This window comes from Pipistrellus kuhlii, unplaced genomic scaffold (assembly GCF_014108245.1).
Source record: "Pipistrellus kuhlii isolate mPipKuh1 unplaced genomic scaffold, mPipKuh1.p scaffold_m20_p_1, whole genome shotgun sequence".
NCBI classification, from domain to species: Eukaryota; Metazoa; Chordata; class Mammalia; order Chiroptera; family Vespertilionidae; genus Pipistrellus; species Pipistrellus kuhlii.
Window position 1 is genome coordinate 85781632 of NW_023425404.1, and position 23032 is coordinate 85804663.

A 23032-nucleotide genomic window follows, 5' to 3' on the forward strand; every position below is an offset into this window, starting at 1 on the left:
CTATCCCTTTATACCACGTGGTCTTTTGTTCTGGGCAGGTTCCGCTCAGGGAATAATCCCCAGTGCACTCCTTGCTCCAGCGCTTGCAATAAAGTTCCGACTAACACAGTCAAACATGGAGTGTTCTTTTGGTTGATACCTACCAAGTAGCCTGACCTGTTTCAGTAACAAGAGGAACATTGCCTCATCAACAAGATTATCTGAAGATCAAATAAAAGAACATAGGTGGAAGCACCTGTCCTAACCTGCACTTAATAAAAGTTAAAAAAAAAAAAAATACAGCACTGCAGGATTTACAGGTTACAAAATACTATAGATATACTTCATAAAGTAAAACACAAATCTCAGACTCCCTAGTCTTTTGTTTGTATCAAATCAAACTATCATAAAATATTTAACTAAATCTTAGAATGAATCTGCATTTACTGTAGCAATGTATAAAATGTATAACCATTTTAGGTTTCAAAGGGAAAGGATGGATTGTTGACAAGAACTGCACTAGCTATTAAATGTATCAGACTCATGCATGTTAACTACCTCAGTATTATATTTTTTAAGCTCTGAAGCTTTAATAACATTATTTTTGGTTTCTGAAATAAAGCACAGAGTAACCATCCTCTTCCCTTCCTCTTCTTTCCTTTTTTAAGCTCTGTCCCTTTCTGCCCACAGCAGGAAGCATACAACCTCTTCTGGGCTGTGTGCTCAGATCTCCTGCAGTAAGGATTTCAGGAGACTGTAACCCTTCCCTCACTACCCTGAGGGGGAAGATATGGCCTAAATTCATTCTAAACAGTTTCCTTTGGAGCTGATGGCTTGGTTAAACATATCTGGCCTTTCTTACTCATGCATAAGCATAACTTCGATATATTTCCTTTCAGATAAAATGGAAAAACGATGCGGAGAAAACTCTTGCCAGTCATTTCTGTAGACTTCAGCACATTATTTTGCCCCCTTTCCAATATAATACACAGGTTGGACAAAAGTAGTTTATAGTTGTGAGTACACAAAACACAGAATTTATTGTTGTATCATTAATGAATTATTCTATTATTTTCCATATGAGAACTGTAAACTAACTTTTGCCCCACCCTGTATTTTCTTAACAGATAATGGAATAAGACTTGATTTAAGATTTATAAATATTTAAGTAAAAAAGAATCAATTTGAAAAACTTTATAAAAAAAGTTATTAGAACAAAGGATTGTTTTTTGACAGTGAAATCTATATTATATGGTTGCCATTATTTTCTCTCGAGGAAGGTAAAATGCGATATATAGTATATAAGTTATTATAAGCTCATGAGAATTTTTTTAAACACTTAGGAGACATAAGTTGGAAAAAGTACAACCAAACCAACTGTAAAAGTCAATTGTTTTTATTTTTTATAAAAGGCCTTATCTATTAGAATATTCGTACACTAAAGTATTGCAAGTGAAATGGTTTGTGTGGAAGATGCTTTAAAAGATTCTACCTAAAAGAGTTGTGTATATGTGTGGGTTGTATTGGTGGGGGAAATAGGGTAAGTAGGTAATAAATATGATAACAGACCACAGTATTCTAATACTGGTTGTTGATATATATAATAAACAAAATAATGGAATTACATGTCTCTATATAAGTGGCACCTGGTGTAATACAATATACAGATTTTTTTTGTGTGTGTGCAAGGAAAATATCTTCACTTCTGCAGAAGGGTATGTACGAACAGTCTGGCAGCACGTACAATGAGCAGGCAGTCTGCTCAGGGTTTTATGCCTGACGAACGTCACCTGTCCCTCACTCTTAATTGGCCAGAGCCAGGCTCACATTCTCACACGATTGGCTAATTTAAAGAAAAAAGGGAAGAGTTGACCTTTGCTGTTTCAAAATGGCAGCCCCCCAGGGGATCTACCAAACTCCTTTCTTTGACAAAAAAGATTACTTGTTTATTTTCACAATTCCCCCTTTTCTTATTTAACTCTTTTCTTCAAACTTGGCTAACATTCACTGACTTTCATGCTTTGCAGTGTGTAGGAGAATGAGATTGTTTGATCAATGTGATTTCAATTAACCTTTGGATAAGACCTCTCATGCAGGGGACGATATAACATCCCATTACAATGTCTCCTAACCTGGTTATCAAAGGGGTGAATATGGACACCTTCATTCCCTTCTATTTTCTGAACCATTGCTCTAGTTAAATCAGAGAAAGATCCTCAATTCCAGAATTCTACGCTAACTTATAGCTCAAGGTGTTCAACCCTGTAGGGCCTTAGTAATGGTTCTGTCTGGAGCTGTGTTGTCAGAGATTAATGTACAACACTGGCCCCCAACATTAGACAAACTCCCCTTTCTGCCAGAATCATATCCAAGGTCATCCTGCTGGTGGCATCTAGTTGTTCAGCTACATCTTTAACTGCATCTCGAGTATAGTTAACAATCTTTTGTTAGTTATAGTAAATAATTAATCCAATCCACATTCTTGTTTACAGTGAGCCATCAGAACAGGACTGATTCAAATCCTGCCACAATATGATTTCTAGCCTTAAACTCATTTGGCACCCCTCTTGGAACCCTAATGGAATCTATGTAAATATGAAGATCACAGGAGCCCCCCGGACTCTCTCTTTCTCTCTTCTTCCTAGTCTGTCTGCCCTTTGAAAAAGATTTACAATATGCCAAAGTGAACAGGACAGCCAATTGTAGCAGAGCGCAAGTTCCACTCCAGGTGCTGGGCAAGGTCACAAATAATGGTCCCCTGCAATACTACCAGACATCAGCACAGGGTATAGACAGTGCAGAAAGATTGGCTTCTGATGATACTTGGCCATTTACACATCCGGATAAATTCCTCATAAACTCCACGTACTGTTCTCCTACCTTGAGAGGCAGGAGGTGTAGTTTACGGTGGAAGACTAAGGCCGGATCATTTTTTTTTTTTGGGGGGGGGGGGGTGAGGGGGGAAAGGGAGGGTCCTAGCTCTTTACCTCTATTGGATGGGAACAGGGAGAAAGTCTTACATGAATTGTTTCCCCAGGCGATTTTTCTCCTGATACAGGGCAAGTACATATTCCATCCCGTTTCTGTCTGAGGTCTATCTGAATGAAAATGGGACCACTTGAGCCTCTAGCATTCCTGACAATACAAGTATAACAGTCTCTTTTATTTAATCCATTCCAACCAGGCATTCGTTCCCTTATATCCTACTTCTATTCACATGGTGGTGACATTGGCCTAGGGTATCTTGTCCTGTGACATCTACTCTTAAAGCTAGTGGTAGTCAACCTTTTGGCCTAAAGGCTGAAATATCCAAGTCATTCAAGTTGTCTATAATCAATAACTTAACTGGGTAAGCATGATCTAGATTGTACACATTTCCCCAGCCCACATTATAAGTCCCTGTAATTTGCCAGGGCCCTAAAGCAAATAGACAGCTTACAGTTTCTTTAGTGTTACTTTCAAGGGGCTATGTCCTGGTATGGCCGTCCAAGTTGAGGTGTTTCCACCTGGAGAAGCTGGTGGTCCGCCCTTAACCCATGTGTGATGGGTCCAACCTCATTCTGCAGTCCGAACAGCAGTCTCAGTGGTGAGCAAGATGAGATAGGGTCCTTCCCAGGATGGTTCCAACTTTTTTTCCCTTCCAAGTCTTGATTAGAATGAACGTAGTCTCTTGGTTGATGATGATGAGCTGGTAACTCAAGAGGAGGGTCTTGGGCCAGGAGGCCTTCTTAACCAAGAGTCTGGCAACACGTACCAATATACAGACTTTTTAAAAAGTGTTTAGGCTATGCATTGCTAAGCATAGCTGTGTTTTATGAATCTAGCATGGAAATGTTAGAGGGGTATAAGGATCTTTTGGTATGATAGGATCTCTTGCAACTCAGAGAAAGGTAGAGAGGGGAAAGCGAAAGAGTGGTAGCATTATTCTATGTTAGAATTAATATATTATGAAAACAGAAGACGACTTTTAAATGAAAGACTCTTTTTATGCCAGACTTGAAGTCATCACATATCCCCCTCATCCTCCATTTCTGTGGTGTAGCACATCACCAGAAACTGTTGATGGAATTAAATCCTTAATACTCAAAATGCTCAAATCCAATGTAGTTCTAATCCTTAAAAAGAAAATATTCTTTATGATGAATGCATTTTTACGCACTCTAGAAAAATCGACATATTTCAGTAAGATTTAAGTAGGAGTACAAGTGAATTAAACCATTCAGATAAAAATGCAACTAAAGCTGCATTCGCTGCTTTGATGACTCAAGAACATTCATATATGATTTAGTGTGATACTCCATCCACATAAAAAAGGCATTCTACTTCTTTATTTTTTTATTTGACAAGCAGCAATATTATGTTTGTCATTTTAATGTAGATACAATTATTAGGTTATCTGTCATATTATGATATTTAAGATTTTTATTTTATGTCCTTTAAGATACATTTAAAAAAAAAACACACATCAACTGCAAACGTGAAAGGGAGAAAAAGCATGGTACCCAACCAAATTTCCACATTTCAGCAATACTTCACTCATTCTTTAATAAAGTTTTAAGAAATGTCATAATGACATGAGCTTGAAATATCTCTAGGCATTTTCTCTGACGCTCATGACGTGGCACTGGTGATGTTGTAAACAGCAGAAAAACAGGGGCTGCCAAATGACCAAATTATGGAGGCATAGGCCTGCTCTTTTCCCCACAGGAACACACCAAATGGTGATGGCAATGATCTTCTCACACCCACACAGGAGGAGAGCAACATCATGCTACGTAACTGTATTCATCTGCTGAAGCCTGGCTGCGTTCAATGTACTGTTTGTCTATCAGCACTTCAATACACTTCTTAATCATGCTGATACTAGGGTTAAACCTAGCTCTTGACTGGCTAATCACCTGTAAGAGAGACATGGGTGTCAAACTACTGCCAATTAATCAGTTACAAATAATTACTTTTAACCAATCAGCTATAAAATTTTCTCAATTTTATTGAGTTTCCATCAAGGATATCTAAGCCATATAGAAAAATATACTTAAAATAATTATGAAATTATATTAAACAGAATAAAATCATATTAAATGGATACACGTGATATATCAAGTAAGAGAATGCCATAACAATATTTAAAATTTTAAACTCAGAGAGCAGTGCATAAGGAGAGAGAATTAGATCAATTTTGACATAATGACCAAAAGTAATAATTTGTGCAAAGGAAAAAGTCTAATGTTTATGTTGTGAAGGAATTAAAATGCAAAACATATATATATATATAATATTCACACATAAATAAAACTAAAAACTAATTAATCTACTAAATACCCATACTCTCAAGCTTCCCTTACTCAACTTTTAGCTCTTAGCTGAAATAACACTTTTTCAAGAAAGTTTTCCCCAGTATCTCTAAGTCAAGATTTTTATGTACATTCTCACAGTATTGTATAACTTTTTTCAGTGCATATTTCTGTAATTTTATAGTGCATACTAGAGACCCAGTGCATGGGTTTGTACACCAGTGGGGTTCCCTCAGCCTGGCCTGTGCCTTCTCGCAATCCAGGACCTCTCAAGGGATGTTGAACTGCCAGTTTTTGCCTGATCCCCTCAGGCCAGGCCAAGGGACACCACCAGTGCACAAATCCATGCACTGGGCCTTTATTATGCATATAAGATCTTTGGTTAATCTCTTCCCACCCTTTCCCCCTGAGATTCATCAGTCTGTGCATGGAGCATCTGCCCCCGTCAGTGCATATCATAGCTACCCGTTGAATGGTCAGATGGTTGCTTAGGCTTTTATATAGAGAGATTATTTCAATAATATGTTTCTTCCCTATTAGACTCTGAACTACAAAAGGGCAGGAACCACATTTTGCTTTGCTCTGCATTAAACCCCCAACAGCAAGCACAGTGCTACTGCACCATAGACACTCAATATTATTTATGGAATGAGTCTTTGATGTGATCAACTTCCTCTAATAACTGGAGAAAAGACTCAATAAACTGGTAAAGTTTATATATCTGAACTCAAGCCAAAGCAAATCTGAACTTAATTCTGAAATTGTAAATGGGTACTGTTCCCATATGTAATGAAGCATATCTTTATGCTGTTTGCAAATCAATGGAGAAACATTGCTCATCTGTACATTGGTAATACTCTCTACCCCAAGAAGTTTTGAAGACTTTTCCCTCTTTTACCTCTTGAATAAGGGCATTATGCCGAAGTACTTTTCGTGCTTTCATGATACGAACTATAGCAGCTTGGAGATACATTTTCCGGTCCTCATCTACAGCACTTCTAGTTTGTTCCATTTCCTGTTTTACAGGTGGGAAAAAGCAAATGAGACATTAAATCATAATTGTTCTGAATTCATTTTATCAGTGAACATTTATACTGAGCATTCTGTAGAGGAGGGTATAGGAGAATAAATAATGCTGGAGATTGACTTAGGGTGGTGAACATATGATACAGTGAACAGAGGATGTGTTGTAGAACTGTACACCTGAAACCTGTATAATTTTATTAACCAGTGTCACCCCAATAAATTCAATAAAAAGGCAAAACAAAACAAAACAAAACAAAATGAGCATTAAAATTATACAGTTATTATAAGCCCAAAATCAAATAATCTTTACAAAAAAAATATGTACAATGAGCTATACGCAATTTGTTGGATTTAAGTTGGAAGGTTATTTTAAAAAATTAACACTATTACAGACTGTATTTAATGTAAACAGGCAATAAAGAATTTAAATGACACTGAACAGTAATTTTCAAGACTGTTGTCCTATCAGTGAGTGCAGATAATATGCCACAATGCTTTTAGATGCTTCAGTAATTGGCTCCAGATGCATACTAGATTAGGCTTCCAGAGGAAGAACTGTGGAGGGTTCTATTTGGTTCAAGCAGAGAAGCCAGAAAGAATGGGCCAAAAAGAGCATAAATCATACAGCTCACAGTAACAATAGAAGCAAGACACAGAAGTAGGCAATACAACATTAATAGGGATCTCATAACAGCTTTTAACAGAAAAAAATATAACCCATATCTTACAAATTATTATTCATTAGTCTGAAGGAAATAGAATATTGAAGATTTTAGGATTCAAATTTAATAGCAATTCATTAACATTTGTTTCCCCATGGGGAAGTTCCTGAAGAGTGCCTTACATCATATATACCTTAACATCCTGCCCCAAGCCCAAGTTAGCAATAAGGAAGCATAAGTGATGTGAATAGGCCATCCAGAAATAAGCAATAATCACTGCTGAGTTAAAGAATCAACAGCACACATGCAAACTGGCTTATCTGGTAGTCTGCACTCCATTCCACACCTTATAGATCACAATTTTAGTTCTGACAAGATTCCCAGGTGGTTCATTTACACATGAAAGTTTGAGAAGCATTTTTAACAATTTTCCTTTGAAAGAAAAACTTTCCTTTATTTTACTAATGAAAAAATGTAAGATATTATATTACTATTCAACATAGGAATTATTAAAAAGATGCAAAGCAAAGCAATACATTTACTTTAAGAGCAATGCAGCACCCTTTTCCTTAGGTACCCATTATACTACTGTTTTTAAAATCTAAACTACTGGCAGAGATTTTGTTTGTAAGGTTAGTAAGTGCAAAGAATATGCCAGAAAAGATATGCATATTATTAATTTTGATGTGCAGAGTTTTGCATCATCTCTCAATATTTCTCTACTTGCAAAGTACGATGCTTAAATATTTCCAAAAGAAATGACATAGAAAAGCACTTACCTGTGGTGTGTCTTTCTGCATTGATGTAGTAATTTTAAATTTTGTTCTTTTACTGCTGAAGTTCATATTTAATGAAAATGAAGATTCTGCATCAATATCTTCCTACAATTACAAATAATTCACTTATATTTATAAAACATAAAACAATGACATAAGAGTTGTTGCAAAAAACATGCTATGTGATAACCAAGGAAAGACGTCCTAAATTCTCGTAATCTTTTACATTATAAAAATTATGAGAGAAAAATAATTGTCTTCTGTCAAACAAAGAAGCAAAAAACAATTCTTCTCATTTACACTTGATAGAATTTTAATCAATTTAGATTAAATAAATAAGCAAATTTCTTGCCTATTACATTATTATTTTTGTATAAGACAAAAGAATCAAGCTTATTGGCTTACACAGAATTTGACATTTCAAATTTTATGAAATGATGACTCATAATTTCCCCATCACCCCATTTTGAAAAACTGAACCAAATGTTTTATTAAGTGCTGCAATAACAATACCAATTATAAGTTACCTGACTATAAAAGCAAGCTGTTTCCAGTGGCACACAAGTATCATTTCTCCATGACCCTGGTGTGATTCTGCCAGGAGTCTGCTCTTCAATTCATGTTTTATTCACTCTGCCAGAAGCAAGTGGCCTTTTCTCAAGTGAAAGTTTTTAAGGCAACTTTTAGAATCACAACTTCTCTATCAGGCTTAAGAAAGCCACTTATATCATATACTGAAATTTCTCTACCAGCAGGATCAAGAAGCACTTAAGTAGGCCTTGGCCAGTGTGGGTTAGTAGTTAGAGCTTTGACCCTCACACCGAAGGGTGGAGGGTTTGATTCCTGTCAAAGGCATGTGCATGTCTCTTTCTTTCTCCCCTCCTGCCTTCCCTCCCTTCCACTTTCTCTGAAAATCAATGAAGAAGATATTACTTGGATGTAGATAAAAAAAGAAAAAAAAAGAAGAAGAAGCACGTAGTAAGGTAAATAGACTCAGTTTCAATAATAAACTAAGAAATTCTAAGAAACCAACAGACTCATATTTAAAATTTAATGTGCAAACAACCTACATTTATTTTTTATATTTTTGGGCAGTGAAAATAACACATTTCAAAAATATATATAACTTCTAATTCAGCAATTAAGCTTAACATTTTTTACCTTAAAAAATAAATTAATTGCTTTAAGTCATAATTTCTGTATTTAAAATCTTAATATTAAGAATTTTAACATGTAAAGATTCTGAAGTAAAAAAAATTAATCACTTCTCAAAATTAAGAAAAGCCTTTAAAAAGATTTGAATTTCAGAATATATGTACTTTAGAGCTGTTCAACTATGGGCTATAAAATGTTATCTTAATCTTAGAGATGTCAGCAAAATGAATTGATGAGAGATATAAGTTGTAGGCTATCAACTTCACCAAAATAAAAATGAAATACCATCTACAAGAATTTTTTTCTTATAGGTACAATAATTTAAAGTAGGAGATTTAACTCATATCTGTTGCTTTTTTAAAACTATTCATTGGTTGCGGGCACATCCCCGGTAGGGGGTGTGCAAGAGGCAGCTGGTCGATGTTTCTCTCTCATCGATGTTTCTAGTTCTCTATCCCACTCTCCAACTCTCTGTAAAAAATCAATAAAATATATTTTTAAAAAAACAAAACTAACCCCCCCCCCAAAAAACAACTATTTAATTATCCAAGATATATTACAATAACAAAAACTTACTATAATAAATAAAAGTTATAAAGAAAAAGGAATATACTCTTGGCTTGCTAGTCTCATGATAGATATTTTAAAAATCTGATTGAGTTCTAAAATTAAAGGATATGAAAATGAGTGTGTTTGGGTTGAAGTTACATATGTTAAATATCATACAAATGACATCAATAAGCTGTCATTTCCTACTACAGAACCATGCAATTAAACATTAACCAAATATATGGGAGAAAGTATCTTGGAAAATTTTAAGATAAGCTACAGTTTTCAACCTCAATCAAAAATTCTCAATGGCGTTTTTTCCCAATTTTTCAGTACACTGTCAAAGTATAGGAAAAATTAAATCAAATTGTAAAAGGTATATAGGCACCAATTTACATATCCTTGTCTGTGATTCCTCAAGTTCACAGTTGTAAGAAACCAGCAGTAATGTAGCTGATTCAAGTGCTTTCCAAAGTACCAAGGGCATTAACAATTATAACCTACTTTCAATACTGTGAACATCCCATGAAAATGCTTTAATGTTTATAACTTTAAATTCCTAGATCTTTAAATTCCATACCTTTTCTGAATCATGGTTAATCATTTTCACATCAAGTAATGATTTGATTGTTTTTGTCAGTTCCTTTTCATTCATCTGTGTGCTGTCTTGAAGCTCTTTATAGCTGACAGTTTCACTGTTGTTAAAGGCTAGAAGAACTGCCATTTGGTATGTTGTAACCATGGCTACATATGGTTTGCCCAAATAGTTCATTTTAACTTCACCTACAATTAAAACAAAATTGTGACAATAAACTGGTCATTCAAAAAAACATTTTGAAATCACTTAAATAATAACTGTTTATTTTAGATATTATTCTCCTGAAATAGGGACTTATTAATTGTTGTAAAGCCATTCCTGCTAGCAATACAATTATTTTGTTTGTTTGATGGATTGGGGGTAGGGCTCTTAGTTTTGAGTATAAATCATGGTTAAGCTATCATAACTTTACCAGCAGAATTTAAACAATGTCTTTAGTTAATGGAAGGGTAACTAAAACTTAGGAAAAAAACAGTAAGAGAAGTTGAGGTTAGGAAAACACACACACACACCAAAAAAAAAAACCACAAAAACAAACAAACAAACAAAGGGTAGAGAATGTTGGATTGCTATTAGCAATGGCTTCATATGCTGTCTCCATCTGCTCTATCCTAGGGAAGGGTCAAGCCTATGGGGAGGTCTATGAGCACAAAGGAAATGCTGCTTATCCTACAGCTATGATTAAACTATAACTTCTGCCAAAATTGTTAAAATTACATTTTTCTTCCCAGCAATTTTCTAGGGGAAAACAAGAATGGGAGGAGACACAGACAGATCTTAATTTAAACAGCTGATAGAATAACAGTGTGCTAGACTCTACCTTACCCCCAAGAGCTATTAAATATACAGCAGGTTTAGGCATACTGCAGTTTTTTAATATTCTAGGAATAGAACACTGAAAAGCTTGCAACAAACTGTATGACCAACATGTATGCATTCTGTAAACCTCAGTAACAGTAAAAAAAGTTAAGGTAAATCAAAGAACTGCTTCCTACAAATGTGGTACAGTGATTGTACTAGTTCTCTCTCCTCTCTCTCTCTCTCTCTCTCTCTCTCTCTCTCTCTCTCACTCACACACACACACACACACACACACACACACACACACACACACACCTTGCATTATTTGACTGTCAATGGATTGTAAACTAACCCAGCATGAAAATTGGTTTCAGAACCCTACATTTTAACTGAAGGAAGCTGTATTTAACATACTAGTAAACGGAACCCCAGAGGCTGCATTCCCCATATTAGTAACTCTGACCAAGATTTTGTACTTTATTCACTATTTAAATATTTTAAAGAATATAAATTTGCCAATTTATTATCAGCACATACATGCCTATTTTAAGTTTCATTATACCTTGACTTATTTTTTTATAAAACCTGATATTCAGAAATATTCTTCAAAATTATTTGGGAGGGGGAAAAAAAATCCCTAATCTCTGAATTTTCATAAAAGAAAGTTTAATATATTAATTAGAATATTCTATTCACACAAAGAGTTTAAGTAAGAAATTGTCACTAGTGTGCACTACTAACAATTAGTATAAAGTAGGGGTGTCAAACTCAATCAGAGAAGGGGCCAAAATCTAAAATCCAGCCTAAATCGCGGGCCAAATGGTTTACTGAACAGTCATAAACTGTCATTGTGATGGAAACGCAGCGGAGTGCAGTGATGACAGCGCGGTGTGGGCCACATTGCAAGGCCTGGCGGGGCAGATTTGGCCCGCGGGCCTTGTGTTTGACACATGTGGTATAAAGAGTACATTAAGGGCTTTCATCTCAACATGTAAGTTTGGAAAATGTGGCATGGAGCAAAACATCACATAAACTATATTCTATTATTTGTGTGACGACTGTTAGCCGTACTAGTATAGAAAAAAATATAAAGCAACTGAAGGCCAGTGCATAGTTTTGTGCATGAGTGGGGTTCAGCTGGCCCACCCCATAGGGGCCAATTGGGCTGGGCCGCCCCCGCCCCCTGGTTGAACTTCCAGTAGAACTCCTGGTAAAGGGGACAATTTGCAAATTAGTCTTTTATTATATAGGATGTATCAAGCACCTCGATGACTAAATGAGACCATCAGAAAGCATGTCCTTGATATTGTAATATGCTGCCATGGGTTTGGAAACAGAACGAGTCTTTTGTGACATAAACAGTCTTTTATTACCACTATAATCAAAATAGCAGGAGGAGACTGCAAATAAGGGGTGAAAGTGTCACTTACTATCAAATATAGTCTATAACTTATTATCAAGTATAGTCTGCAACTTAAAAAGGGCTCAACTAGTAAACTTTGTATCACACCTTTTTCTTGCTATATATTTTTTTAAATAAATTATCAAGATCAGGGATACATGGACCTCTTCCCGTTTTTCCACATCATGCTCTTACTGGTCAGCTTATGGATCAAAAGACTGGGACCTAAATATTGCCCTTCAAATTACCTGCTAAATGAAAAGGGGAATATATCTTTACAATGGAGCTATCTGTTGGTTACCATCTTAATCAAGTGAGCAACTTTAGTGTCGCTAATAGTGAAACAATCTGATATTACATGTTCTCTATTGTACTATTAAGATCAGAGAATCCTTAGTATTCTTGCCAACAATATTTAACCTAAATATAATGAAACTTTTATTTATTTATTTATTTATTTATTTATTTATTTATTTATTTAGACTTTTTAAAAAATATATTTTATTGATATTTTACAGAGAGGAGGAAGGGAGAGAGCTAGAGAGCTAGAAACGTCGATGAGAGAGAAACATCGACCAGCTGCCTCTTGCACACCCCCTACCGGGGATGTGCCCGCAACCAATGTACATGCCCTTGACTGGAATCGAACCTGGGACCTTTCAGTCCGCAGACCAAAGCTCTACCACTGAGCCAAAACAGTTTCGGCTATAATGAAACTTTTAGATCTAATTTCCACTTAACAGAAAATATAGGGAATCAGAAAACAAATAAAATACATCACAATTAAATAATGTGACAAATCCAGAATGTCAGTCTTAAAAATGCTCTCTTTGCTGATGTTTTTCTCTATCTCAGCCCACCTGCACCCAGGTACCTGGAATAAAATATTTTTTGATACATTATGGCACATGTCATAGGTGCTCCACCCCGGCCCACTCTGAACATTTCATTTAGTGCCAAAAGCCGGAAAGGTCTAGTTGAAGGGTCTGGTAAGAGCCGTTGCAAGGTTCCAGCAACCGCACTTGGCACTCAGAGAAACCATGATCGTCCGGCTCCTGAGCTCCCTTGTGTCAGGAGAAGCCCTCAGCCAGGCTCCTGCACAGGTGAACTTCTGCAGAACTCACAACACTTACTTGGCCCCCCTAGCCTTCCTCGGGACTGGTCTGCTTGTGCTCGCCCGTGATTGGATAGGGGACCCCTCCTTGCCTTGTCCCCTGCATCGACGCCAGGCATAGATTCTTAAGTAAGTGGCTTTAGCCTGTTTTCCTCCTTCCAGGCTGTCCTGTCATTTTGTGTTTAGAGCCAGGCTTTGGGCTGATACTATTCAGCCGGCCCCATGGAAATCCAGCGCTGCTCCAGACAAGTCCTCTGGGGGAACCAGGTTCCCTTGCCCATTCTCCTGATGGGGACGCCTGTCACAGAGGGAGGGCTCCATCCATTTCTTGTGAACGTTAAGGGGAGACAGGGATGCCTTTCTGGCCTTAACTTCATGGAAAGCAGACCTTAACACGTTAAGCATCTATTCAGTCACCAGTGACTGACATTATACTTTCCGTCCGGAAGACAAAAAACGCGTTAAGCCATTGCCAGTCACCATGGGGAATTCGCAGTCGATCACTGCCCGCACCACACCTCCCAGCTGTCTACTTAAAAGCCTTCAGACCCTAGAATTCATGCAGAACGTCTGGTCTCAGTAAAATGGTACTTTCAATCTCCAAATACTAATTGATCTTGACTATTACTGCCATAGGCAGGATAAGTGGTCTGAGATTCTATATATATCTAGGCTTTTTTTTTTTTTTTACATTCAAGGACACATCCTTCTCTCTGTAACAGATGCTCTCCCTCACCAGACTTTTCCTTCTTTACTCTAAGCCCCCAGAGAATCTCAAATCCCCCTCCTCCTTCACCACTTTTGATCCCACTGATCATCCCCCGGTTCCCTAGTCTATGGCTCCTCTGTCTCAGCAGCCTAAGAGCTCGTCACTCTACCTAGCAGATCCCACTCCCACCACACCATCTCATACCTCCTCCAGAGCAATTTTTGGCTCTCTTCCTTTCTCCACTCCAGCACTAGCCATAAAGTGCCCCCTTCGGGAGATTGCTGGCACCAAATCTGGCTTCATGCCCAGGGCCATACAGATACCCTCCGCTGACGGGCCCCATAACTATAAAATACTATTTTAAAGTGCTAGACCAGCCCAGCTGCTGTGGCTCAGTATTAAGCATTGTCCTATGAATCAGGAGGTCGAAGTTCCATTCACAGCCAGAGCACATGCCCAGGTTATGGGCTCAAACCCCAATATGGGGTGTGCAGAAGTCAGACTATCAATGATTCTCTTTCATCATTAATGTTTCTATCTCTCCATCTCTCTTCCTCTCTGAAATAAATTTTTTTTAAAGTGCTGCACTTGAATTTCATTATTAGTTGCTTTAATGATAACCAGAAATGAAGGTAGAGAAGAAAAGGTTAAAAACCATCAGTAGGAGGAAAAATAGCAATTTACAATTTAGCTACAGAAAATCTCTTTCTAAATTATTACCATAATCAGAGCAGATAAATTTCATTAAATTACATATAATTAAATTTGTTTTACCTGTGCAGAGGTAATGTAACCATGTAAGTTTCCTTCCACTGAAATGCTGGCTGTAAAATAATTCAAACTGTAAAAAATTAAAAAAGTCAAATTATTTTCCACGATTGTAACAACTTACTTGGCTATTACTACACTAAAAAAAGTTTTTAAAAGTTTATGTTATAAAAAGACATTATACCCCATCAGATATATCTACTTGTTTTACAAAAGAGAAAACACATATGTGCAAGTCTCTAAACAACATATGAAAATTACTCCAGCTCTTTTCACTTACAACCTTGTCCAGGATTCTTTCTACTAAAACACAGTCCTACAAATTTGACATTTTTAAAAATAAAATTGGAAATAACGTAGTGATTCAATATCGTCTTTTAAAATTATCAAGAAACCAAGATGGCCGCATAGGTAAACACCTAAACTGCTGCCTCGCACAACAATTTCAAAACTACAACTAAAAGACAAAATGTCTATCACCCAAAACCAGAGGAAAGCTGGCTGAGTGGAAGTTCTACATCTAGAAGGAAAGAGAAAAGAGCACTGAGACATGCACAAGTGCTGAAAAGCTGAGGTACAGAGGCAGATGAATAGGGCTGGTGGCGGGCAATTGAATGTGCTACTTTTTTTGAACCCTAAAGGAGACAAGCTCCCAATTACACTGAAAACCAGTTTCTGGGGAGACGTGAGGGACCCAAATTCCTACGGGGAGAAGCTGGACTGTTGGTCATTAGTATCGGAAAGTAGGGTGACTTTCTTGCAGAGGTGCACCCACCAATCATTGTTTACTGCACTAGAGCACAAGACACGGGGACTTGGAAATGCGGAAACTCAGAGAAGGCTGACTGGCAGCCATTACTATTTGCCACCCTCTACCCTAGTGACTCCCTCACACAATCTACAAACTCACCCAAGCTCCACAAAGAGGCTTCTGCATATAAATGGCCTGCCCTATTGCAGTTTAACCAAACTAACTGCAGCTCCAGTCAGACAGCTCCAAAACCTCCAAACCCCAAGCAAAGAGGAGAAAACTATTCTTGCTATAGCACCTGCTGGGTGGCCTCAGACAGCAGCTTACCTACACCCCATTGGAGATCCAGAAGCTAGTGAATCTAGTGGTCTGTGTGAGACAACACCATATTTCAACTACTCTCATAAGGGACACATTCAAGATGCAGACTCAGTGAGCACAAAAGCCCCACTGAAACAAGTTCTGCCCCATAAGCATGCCTCCAGCACAGCAATTCTTCCACTATAGACACAGCGGGTCCTAACAGCCAATTAGCCCAGAGGTCAATTCTTCCCAGTGACACCAACACTATCAGCTAATTTTTCAGCAGAAACTATGCAGGCCAGAAGGGAGTGGCAAGAAATATTCAAAGTGATGAATAGCAAGAACCTACAACCAAGATTACTCTATCCAGCAAAGCTATTATTCAGAATTGAAGGTCAGATAAAGATCTTCACAGATAAGAAAAAGCTAAAGAAGTTTATCACCACCAAACTGGTATTATATGAAATGCTGAAAGGTATTCTTTAAGAAGAGGAAGAAGAAAAAAGTAAAGATAAAAATTATGAACAACAAATACATATCTATCAACAAGTGAATCTAAAAATCAAGTGAATTAAAAATCTGAGGAACAGAATAAACTGGTGAATATAATAGAATGAGGGGCATAGAAAGGGAGTGGACTGATAATTATCAGGGGGGAAAAGGTGTGGGGAGTACAGGAAGAGACTGGACAAAAATTGTACACCTATGGATGAGGACAGTTGGGGGGAGGTAAGGCAGGGGGTGGAGTGGGAACTGGGTGAAAGGAGCTATGGGGGTGGGGGAAAGGAGAAACTATTGTAATAATTTGAACAATAAAGACTTATTAAATTTTAAAAATAAATAAATAATAAAGTTATCAATTCAGACTTTATATTAATTGCGAACCAAAAACACTATCATAAATTTCAATATGAAAATACAAGTCATACTTTTATTTTTAATCTATTTGCCAATGTATATATATACCTTTGCGGAAGGAGAGGTTAATATATCAGTGGTTAGTATAAATCGACATTCAATATTTAACTTCTACATCCAGTAGAACACTAATACAAGCAAAGCTTCAAAGTACTTATCTTTGTATCTTCTCTTATGGATATTATTACAAAAAATCAAACATTCTATTATTGTAACTTTAAAAAATATTCATTTGTTGTCTGAATTTGCAATTGTAGGACACTAATCCAAAAAACACAGTTCATATCTTTATTTATTTATTATAATTTTATATTCTTTAGAGAGGAGGGAATGAGGGAAGAGAGAGAAGAGAAAAACATCAATTTGTTGTGCCACTTATTTATGCATTCATTGATTGATACTTGTATGTGCAGTGATCAGGAATTAAATCTGCAATGTTGGTTGGCATATCAGTTCAACACTGTAACCAACTGAGCAACCCAGACAAGACTCAATTATTATCTTTAATAAGCTATTACATAAATATAGTGAGAAAATAAAACTTATACATTAAAAAGATAAAGTCAAGTTTATTGAAATGTCACAATTCTGAATTGTGATTGTGGACAGACCTTTATTAAGATTTTTTTATTGATTTTAATAGAGAGGAAGAGGGAGAGAAAGAAACATCAATGGGCTGCCTCTTGCATACCCCCTGCTGGGGATCAAGCCCACAACTCAGGCATGTGCCCTGACCGAGAATCAAAGCCGTAACCTTTCAGTACCCAACCAACTGAGCCACAGTGGCCAGAATGTGGCCACACATTTTAGAATGATGTGTCATATATAATATATATAAAGCTTTTATTTGTGTATCAAACTTTACCATTTGTACTTTCAAAAAGAAGTTTAAATAAAGCCATTAGTAACATTTGACCAATCAACTGCACTATGCTCACTCCTTACAAAACTAATCACTCTCAGCTAAGAAAATTAATAAATTCTTTCAGCAGTTTATTCCAACTTTGCTCACTCCTAGGAAACTAAGATACACTTGTTTTCCCTTCAAGAGTGCATCATTCTCCTCTATAAGCAAATCCATCATACACTTTGCATGATGAAGAGGAAATGATTGGCACCTGGAATACTTAAGATTTCTTTCCTAATTCAAATGTAGACAAAGAGAAAATAAAAATATGTCACAAAAGGATCCCAGAAGTATCCTTTGACCAACTAATAATCTCCAAGGGTGTTCATAAAATGAAGTTACTGTTACACAGCTTATTATTTAACTACAGGCATGGTGCACAAAATTGCTGCACGGATAAGATGCCTAAACCTGGCTGGCGATCAGGGACAATCTGCGTGGTGACCTGCAGGGGGGCTCCCACTAGCACCTGCCTTGGCTGGCCAGGCCCTGCCCACATGTTGGACTCGCTCCCCATTGCCACAGCTGGTCAGGGACGGCAGGCTGAGAGCAGCTCCTGCATTGAGCGTCTGCCCCCTGGTGGTCAGTGTGCATCATAGCGACCAGTTGTTCAGCCATTCAGTCAATTTCTATCGATATATTAGGGTTATATTATATAGGATTTTAAACATTTATAATTAATTAGTGGACAAAAGCAAATGAAAACATTTCTGAAACTGATAAAAGTTTACTAGGTGTACCAGTTAATAACGCGGATTTTGTAATAAAAACACACAATGATTTTAAGAGAAACATAAAAAATGCTTTATTCAAAGTAATGTCTATCACCTAGCTACACATTTACTCCATCTTTCATGTAATTTGTGGATACCGTCCCAATACAACTTATCTTGTTTTGAAGTGCTACTAAGAGTGTGTGTGTGCCATCGATCAGATCATGTGGTAATCTGAAGGAGCAAGTCTAGTGAATATAGCAGGTGTGTTAATACTTTTCAGGCAAGATCTTTAAACGTGTCTTGACCTGTTTTAGAAGTGTGTGACGGTGCATTATTATGAAGAAAAATTACTTTGACGTGCCTTCTGGCACATTCTGGTCGTTTCACGATTATTTGTTGTCGGTAGCAATGAGTATTAATGGTTTCACCTGGTTTTAGAAGTTTATGATACACCACACCTTCCTGATTGTACCAAACGCAGAGCATTGTCTTCTTTCCAAAGTGATTTGGCCTTGCAGTCGATGTTGATGGTTGACCTGGAACAACCCAGGATTTTGTGCATTTGGGATTCTCAAAATAAGTCCTCTTTTCATAGCCAGTCACAATTTGATGCAAAAAAAGACTTTCTTTGGTGCATTGAAGCAACATTTTACTAATGACTTTTCGGTTTTCCATTTTGTCTTTTGTTCAGTGATGTAGCACCTATTTTCCTTCCTTTAAAATCTTTCCCATTGTTTGTAAACTATTAGAAATTGTTTGCTGAGCAATGTTTAATCTTTCTGCAAGTTGTTTTTGAGTTTGTCATGCATCTATTGATACATCCAATAATGCTTTTAATTGTTGGTCTTCAAACTTTTTCGGTTGACTTGAATGTTGTCTTTCACATCGAAATCATTTTTAAAGCATTTAAAACAATGTTCACAAGTATCTTGAGATGGAGCATGTTCACCATAAGCTTCTGGAAGTATACAATAACTTTCAACAGCAATTTTCTTCAAATAATGAATTAAAATTTCCTGCAAATGCTCTTTTTTGGGCACAAAATTCGACATTTTTAAGTGTAAAAATACCTATGATGTTAACACCTTCAGCAAATTTGACATATGAAGTTTTGAAACTTGGTGTCAATACAAAAATAGCACACATATATATCAACATATTTGTAACTCCATCAACTGAAAAAAATTCGCATTATTATTAACCGGTACAACTGATAAATGTCCTTTAGAAATTATTTAACTGCAAAAAGATCTTTATATATTCAAAGGGTATATATTCAAAGCTTGAAGACACGTGTTTTACCTCTCTTTACTCCTAGCAACTGGTACTATTAGTAAAATTTTATTGATGATATTGATATGCCACGTCTACGGCCATACCACCCTGAATGCGCCCGATCTCGTCTGATATGCCAAAAAAACACCCATTACTCTATACTTAAATTAAATATCTGAATAGCTAATCATAACAAAAAGATTCTGTTCTAAATGAGAATAATATAAATTTATTTGGTATTAAAAGACAGAAGCTGAGATCCAAGATGGTGGCCAATGGGATGGTAGGCTGCAAGATAGTGAGTGAGAGAGCGAAAGGAGAGTGCATGGATGTGCAGGGAGTGTTGGTATTTGTGAGTGAGGGACAGCTATATTCCGTAGGACTGTTGGGGACTAGCAGACCAGGCTCCCCTGGCTGGGCAGCATCTCCTACTACTGAAATTGCTCCAGAAGCGGCCGCTCTGCTGCAGAGACTGCGCCATCTTGAAGTGAGAGCAGCTATGTTCAGAAACCCAGCCTTACCGTCAACTGGGGAAACCTCAGATACCTCCTGGTATCTACAGGTACAATACTCAGGAACCTAATGTGAACTGATGAACACCAAACTCCAGTCTCTCTGACCACCGGCCCCTAAAAAGTTTGTCTAGGGGGAGACAAGGTGGTGGCCGAATACATGGTGGGGTCCTGCTCTTTCTCATAGAGCAGATAGAAGGAACAGCTAAATCAAATAACACCCACCTAAAATGATCAATTTAAACACAACTGGTGAGGCAAGCAGTGGATGGAAAGGTCAGAGATCCCTTGGACAGAGGTGAGATCTGGGATCTGGGCTGGATGGAGAAATACACACAGCAGAGACTAGAGTCTCAGAGGGACACTGCACCCCACCAAATCTGTGGCCCTTGGGGTCAGTGCAGCCCTCGAATGTGGAAGGGGGTCCACAGGACTGCTGGCAGAGGGGAATTCTAGATGCCATGGGAGACTGTGCCAAGAAAGGCAGCCTGAAGTTCTATATTGACCTTACAGTGCTGGAGGGAAAAGACACGAGGCGGTGCAACTGCTTTGTCTTTTGGAATTCCGTACTTTTGCTTGCTAAGCCCAGTACATAGGATCTTCCAATTAAAAACTCTCATCGAGATCAGGGGAAAGTTGTTTTTGTGGAAACAGAGTGTCACAATTAGGAGAGATAAGCGGTCCATTCCTCTAACTCAGTATTAAGTGTGGCAGAGAAAGAAGAGTCTAAAAACTGGCTCAAGTGGCCATTTGGTCCTGGAAACTAACCTAGAAACCGAGGGCGAGTGTCAGAAATTGACTCTTATGTAAATACAACTGAAGGCAGGCAGAGAAATAAAGTGATCAGAGACATCCCACCTTGAAAACAAGGTTGTGGCTTATGACACAGGAGCAGTAGACTGCAGGGAACTTCATCACTGTGCTGACTACCTGACAGAAAAGACATGCAAGACGCAACAATGGAAATGGGGTCTTAAAAGAGCCCCCTGCGTCACCGAAGCCCCGCTAAAGTGAATGAACTTCATTACATCACTTTTTAAATTTTGATCTTTTACTTAAGACACTAATTTTTCATCTTTTCCCACTTAATTTACTATTTTTTATTACTATTATTTTTCTTTTTAAAGTTTTATTTTATTTTAGAATCAGTGTTCTACATTCTTTTTATTTTCCTTTTAGCATTTTTTCCCCTATCTCAATTTTTCTTTTATGCCAACATTCTCTTCCTCACTTTTCCCATTTCTCTTATCCTGTTCCTGCTTTAGTTTTTCTCTATCCCTTTTTTCACTCACCGTCAAAAATAGATCTTACTCATGTGTATTATTCCCTCTCCCTGCCACAAGTCCATGCACTCTTCTCTCTTCTCTTTCTTCACTAGCCAAATTTTTTTCTTTCCTTTTCTCCCCTTTTCCTTCTTTCTTTCTGTCTTGTTGTTTTTGGTTGTTGGTTTGTTGTTGTTGTTGTTGTTGTTGTTGTTTTGGGGTTTTTTTTGGTGCTGTGTTTTCTCTCCTCACTTGTTCTCTTCTTCTATTAATAGCTTAATTATTTTCAATCACCAACCCAGGCATGTATTCTCAAAATAGATGAATACATAGATAGAATAAAGTCCCCGCTGTGTGTGTGTGTGTGTGTGAGTATATACATATATAAATATCTAATAAAAGAGTAATATGCAAATTGACCATACCTCTGCTATGCCCACCAGCCAATCAGAGCAAGTATGCAAATTAACCCCAATCAAGATGGCTGCGGCCACAGAGAACAGGAGGGAAGGAGGGAAGCTTGGGTTCCTCTGGCAATGGAAGAAGCCAACCATTCCACACACCCTGGCCTCCACTCAAGGATACAAAGTTTCAATTATGGAAGGTAAACAAATTCCTTCCATTTCTGGCAGCAGCAGCAACGGAGCTGGAAATGGCAGCAGCCATGGAGCTGGAAGAGTAGGAGGCTAGGGTTTCCCCAGGAATTGGAGGAAGCCAAGCTTCTACAGCCCTGGATGGCCTAGACCTCCATTCCAGGCTACAAAGTTTCAATTATAGAAAGTAAATAAATTCCAATAGAAATAGCAGCAGCTATGGAGCTATCAGGAGGCTTGGCTCCACTCCAGGCTACAAAGTTTCAATTGTACAAGGTAAATAAATTCCAGATACTAAGGCCTATGCTTGTGTCACTGGGGGGAAGAGGGGGATGTGGCTGGCCTGCAAAATACCACAAGCCCCTTGCCCAGGCCACCCCACACCCCAAGAGAACCCCCACCCTGATCCAGGATACCCTTCAGGGCAAACCAGCTGGTCCCCACCTTTGCACCAGGCCTCTATCCTATCTAATAAAAAAGTAATATGCAGATTGACCATCACTCCAACACACAACATGGCTGCCCCCGTGTATACAAAGATCCTGCTCCCATGTGGGCACAAGATGGCCACCACAAGATGGCCTGCAGGGGAGGGCATATGGGAAGGACCAGACCTGAAAGAGAGAGCAGTTGTGGGTGATCAGGCAACCAGGGAGGGCAGTTAGGGGTGACCAGGCCAGCAGAGAAGGGAAGTTGGGGGCAAACAGGCTGGCAGGGGAGCAGTTAGACATCAATCAGGCTGGCATGGGAGTGGTTAGGGGGTGATCAGGCTGGCAGCCAGAAGTGGTTTGGGGCAATCAGGAAGGCAGGTAGGTGAGCAGTTTGGAGCCAGCAGTCCTGGACTGTGAGGATATCCAACTGCATCAGAATTGGGCCTAAATGGGCAGTTGGACATCCCTCAAGGGGTCCCAGATTGGAAAGGGTACAGGGTGGGCTGAGGAACAACACCTCCCCCTTGCACA

General features: G+C 38.0%; 1 protein-coding gene across 4 annotated transcripts in view; it reads right to left on the minus strand.

Annotated features, from left to right (window-relative positions):
* Positions 1-4292: 4292 nt before the first annotated feature.
* The window catches only part of CUL2 (cullin 2), a 124028-nt gene continuing 105288 nt past the window's right edge, over positions 4293-23032 (minus strand). For all 4 annotated transcript variants that reach the window (XM_045586353.1, XM_045586344.1, XM_036454432.2 and 1 more), the window contains 5 exons: positions 14840-14906; positions 10022-10224; positions 7741-7842; positions 6172-6288; positions 4293-4877 (listed from right to left, as the gene is read on the minus strand). In XM_045586353.1, the coding sequence (XP_045442309.1) occupies positions 4746-4877; positions 6172-6288; positions 7741-7842; positions 10022-10224; positions 14840-14906 (621 nt within the window). In that variant the 3' untranslated portion in view covers positions 4293-4745. The remainder of the gene's footprint in view (positions 4878-6171; positions 6289-7740; positions 7843-10021; positions 10225-14839; positions 14907-23032) is intronic.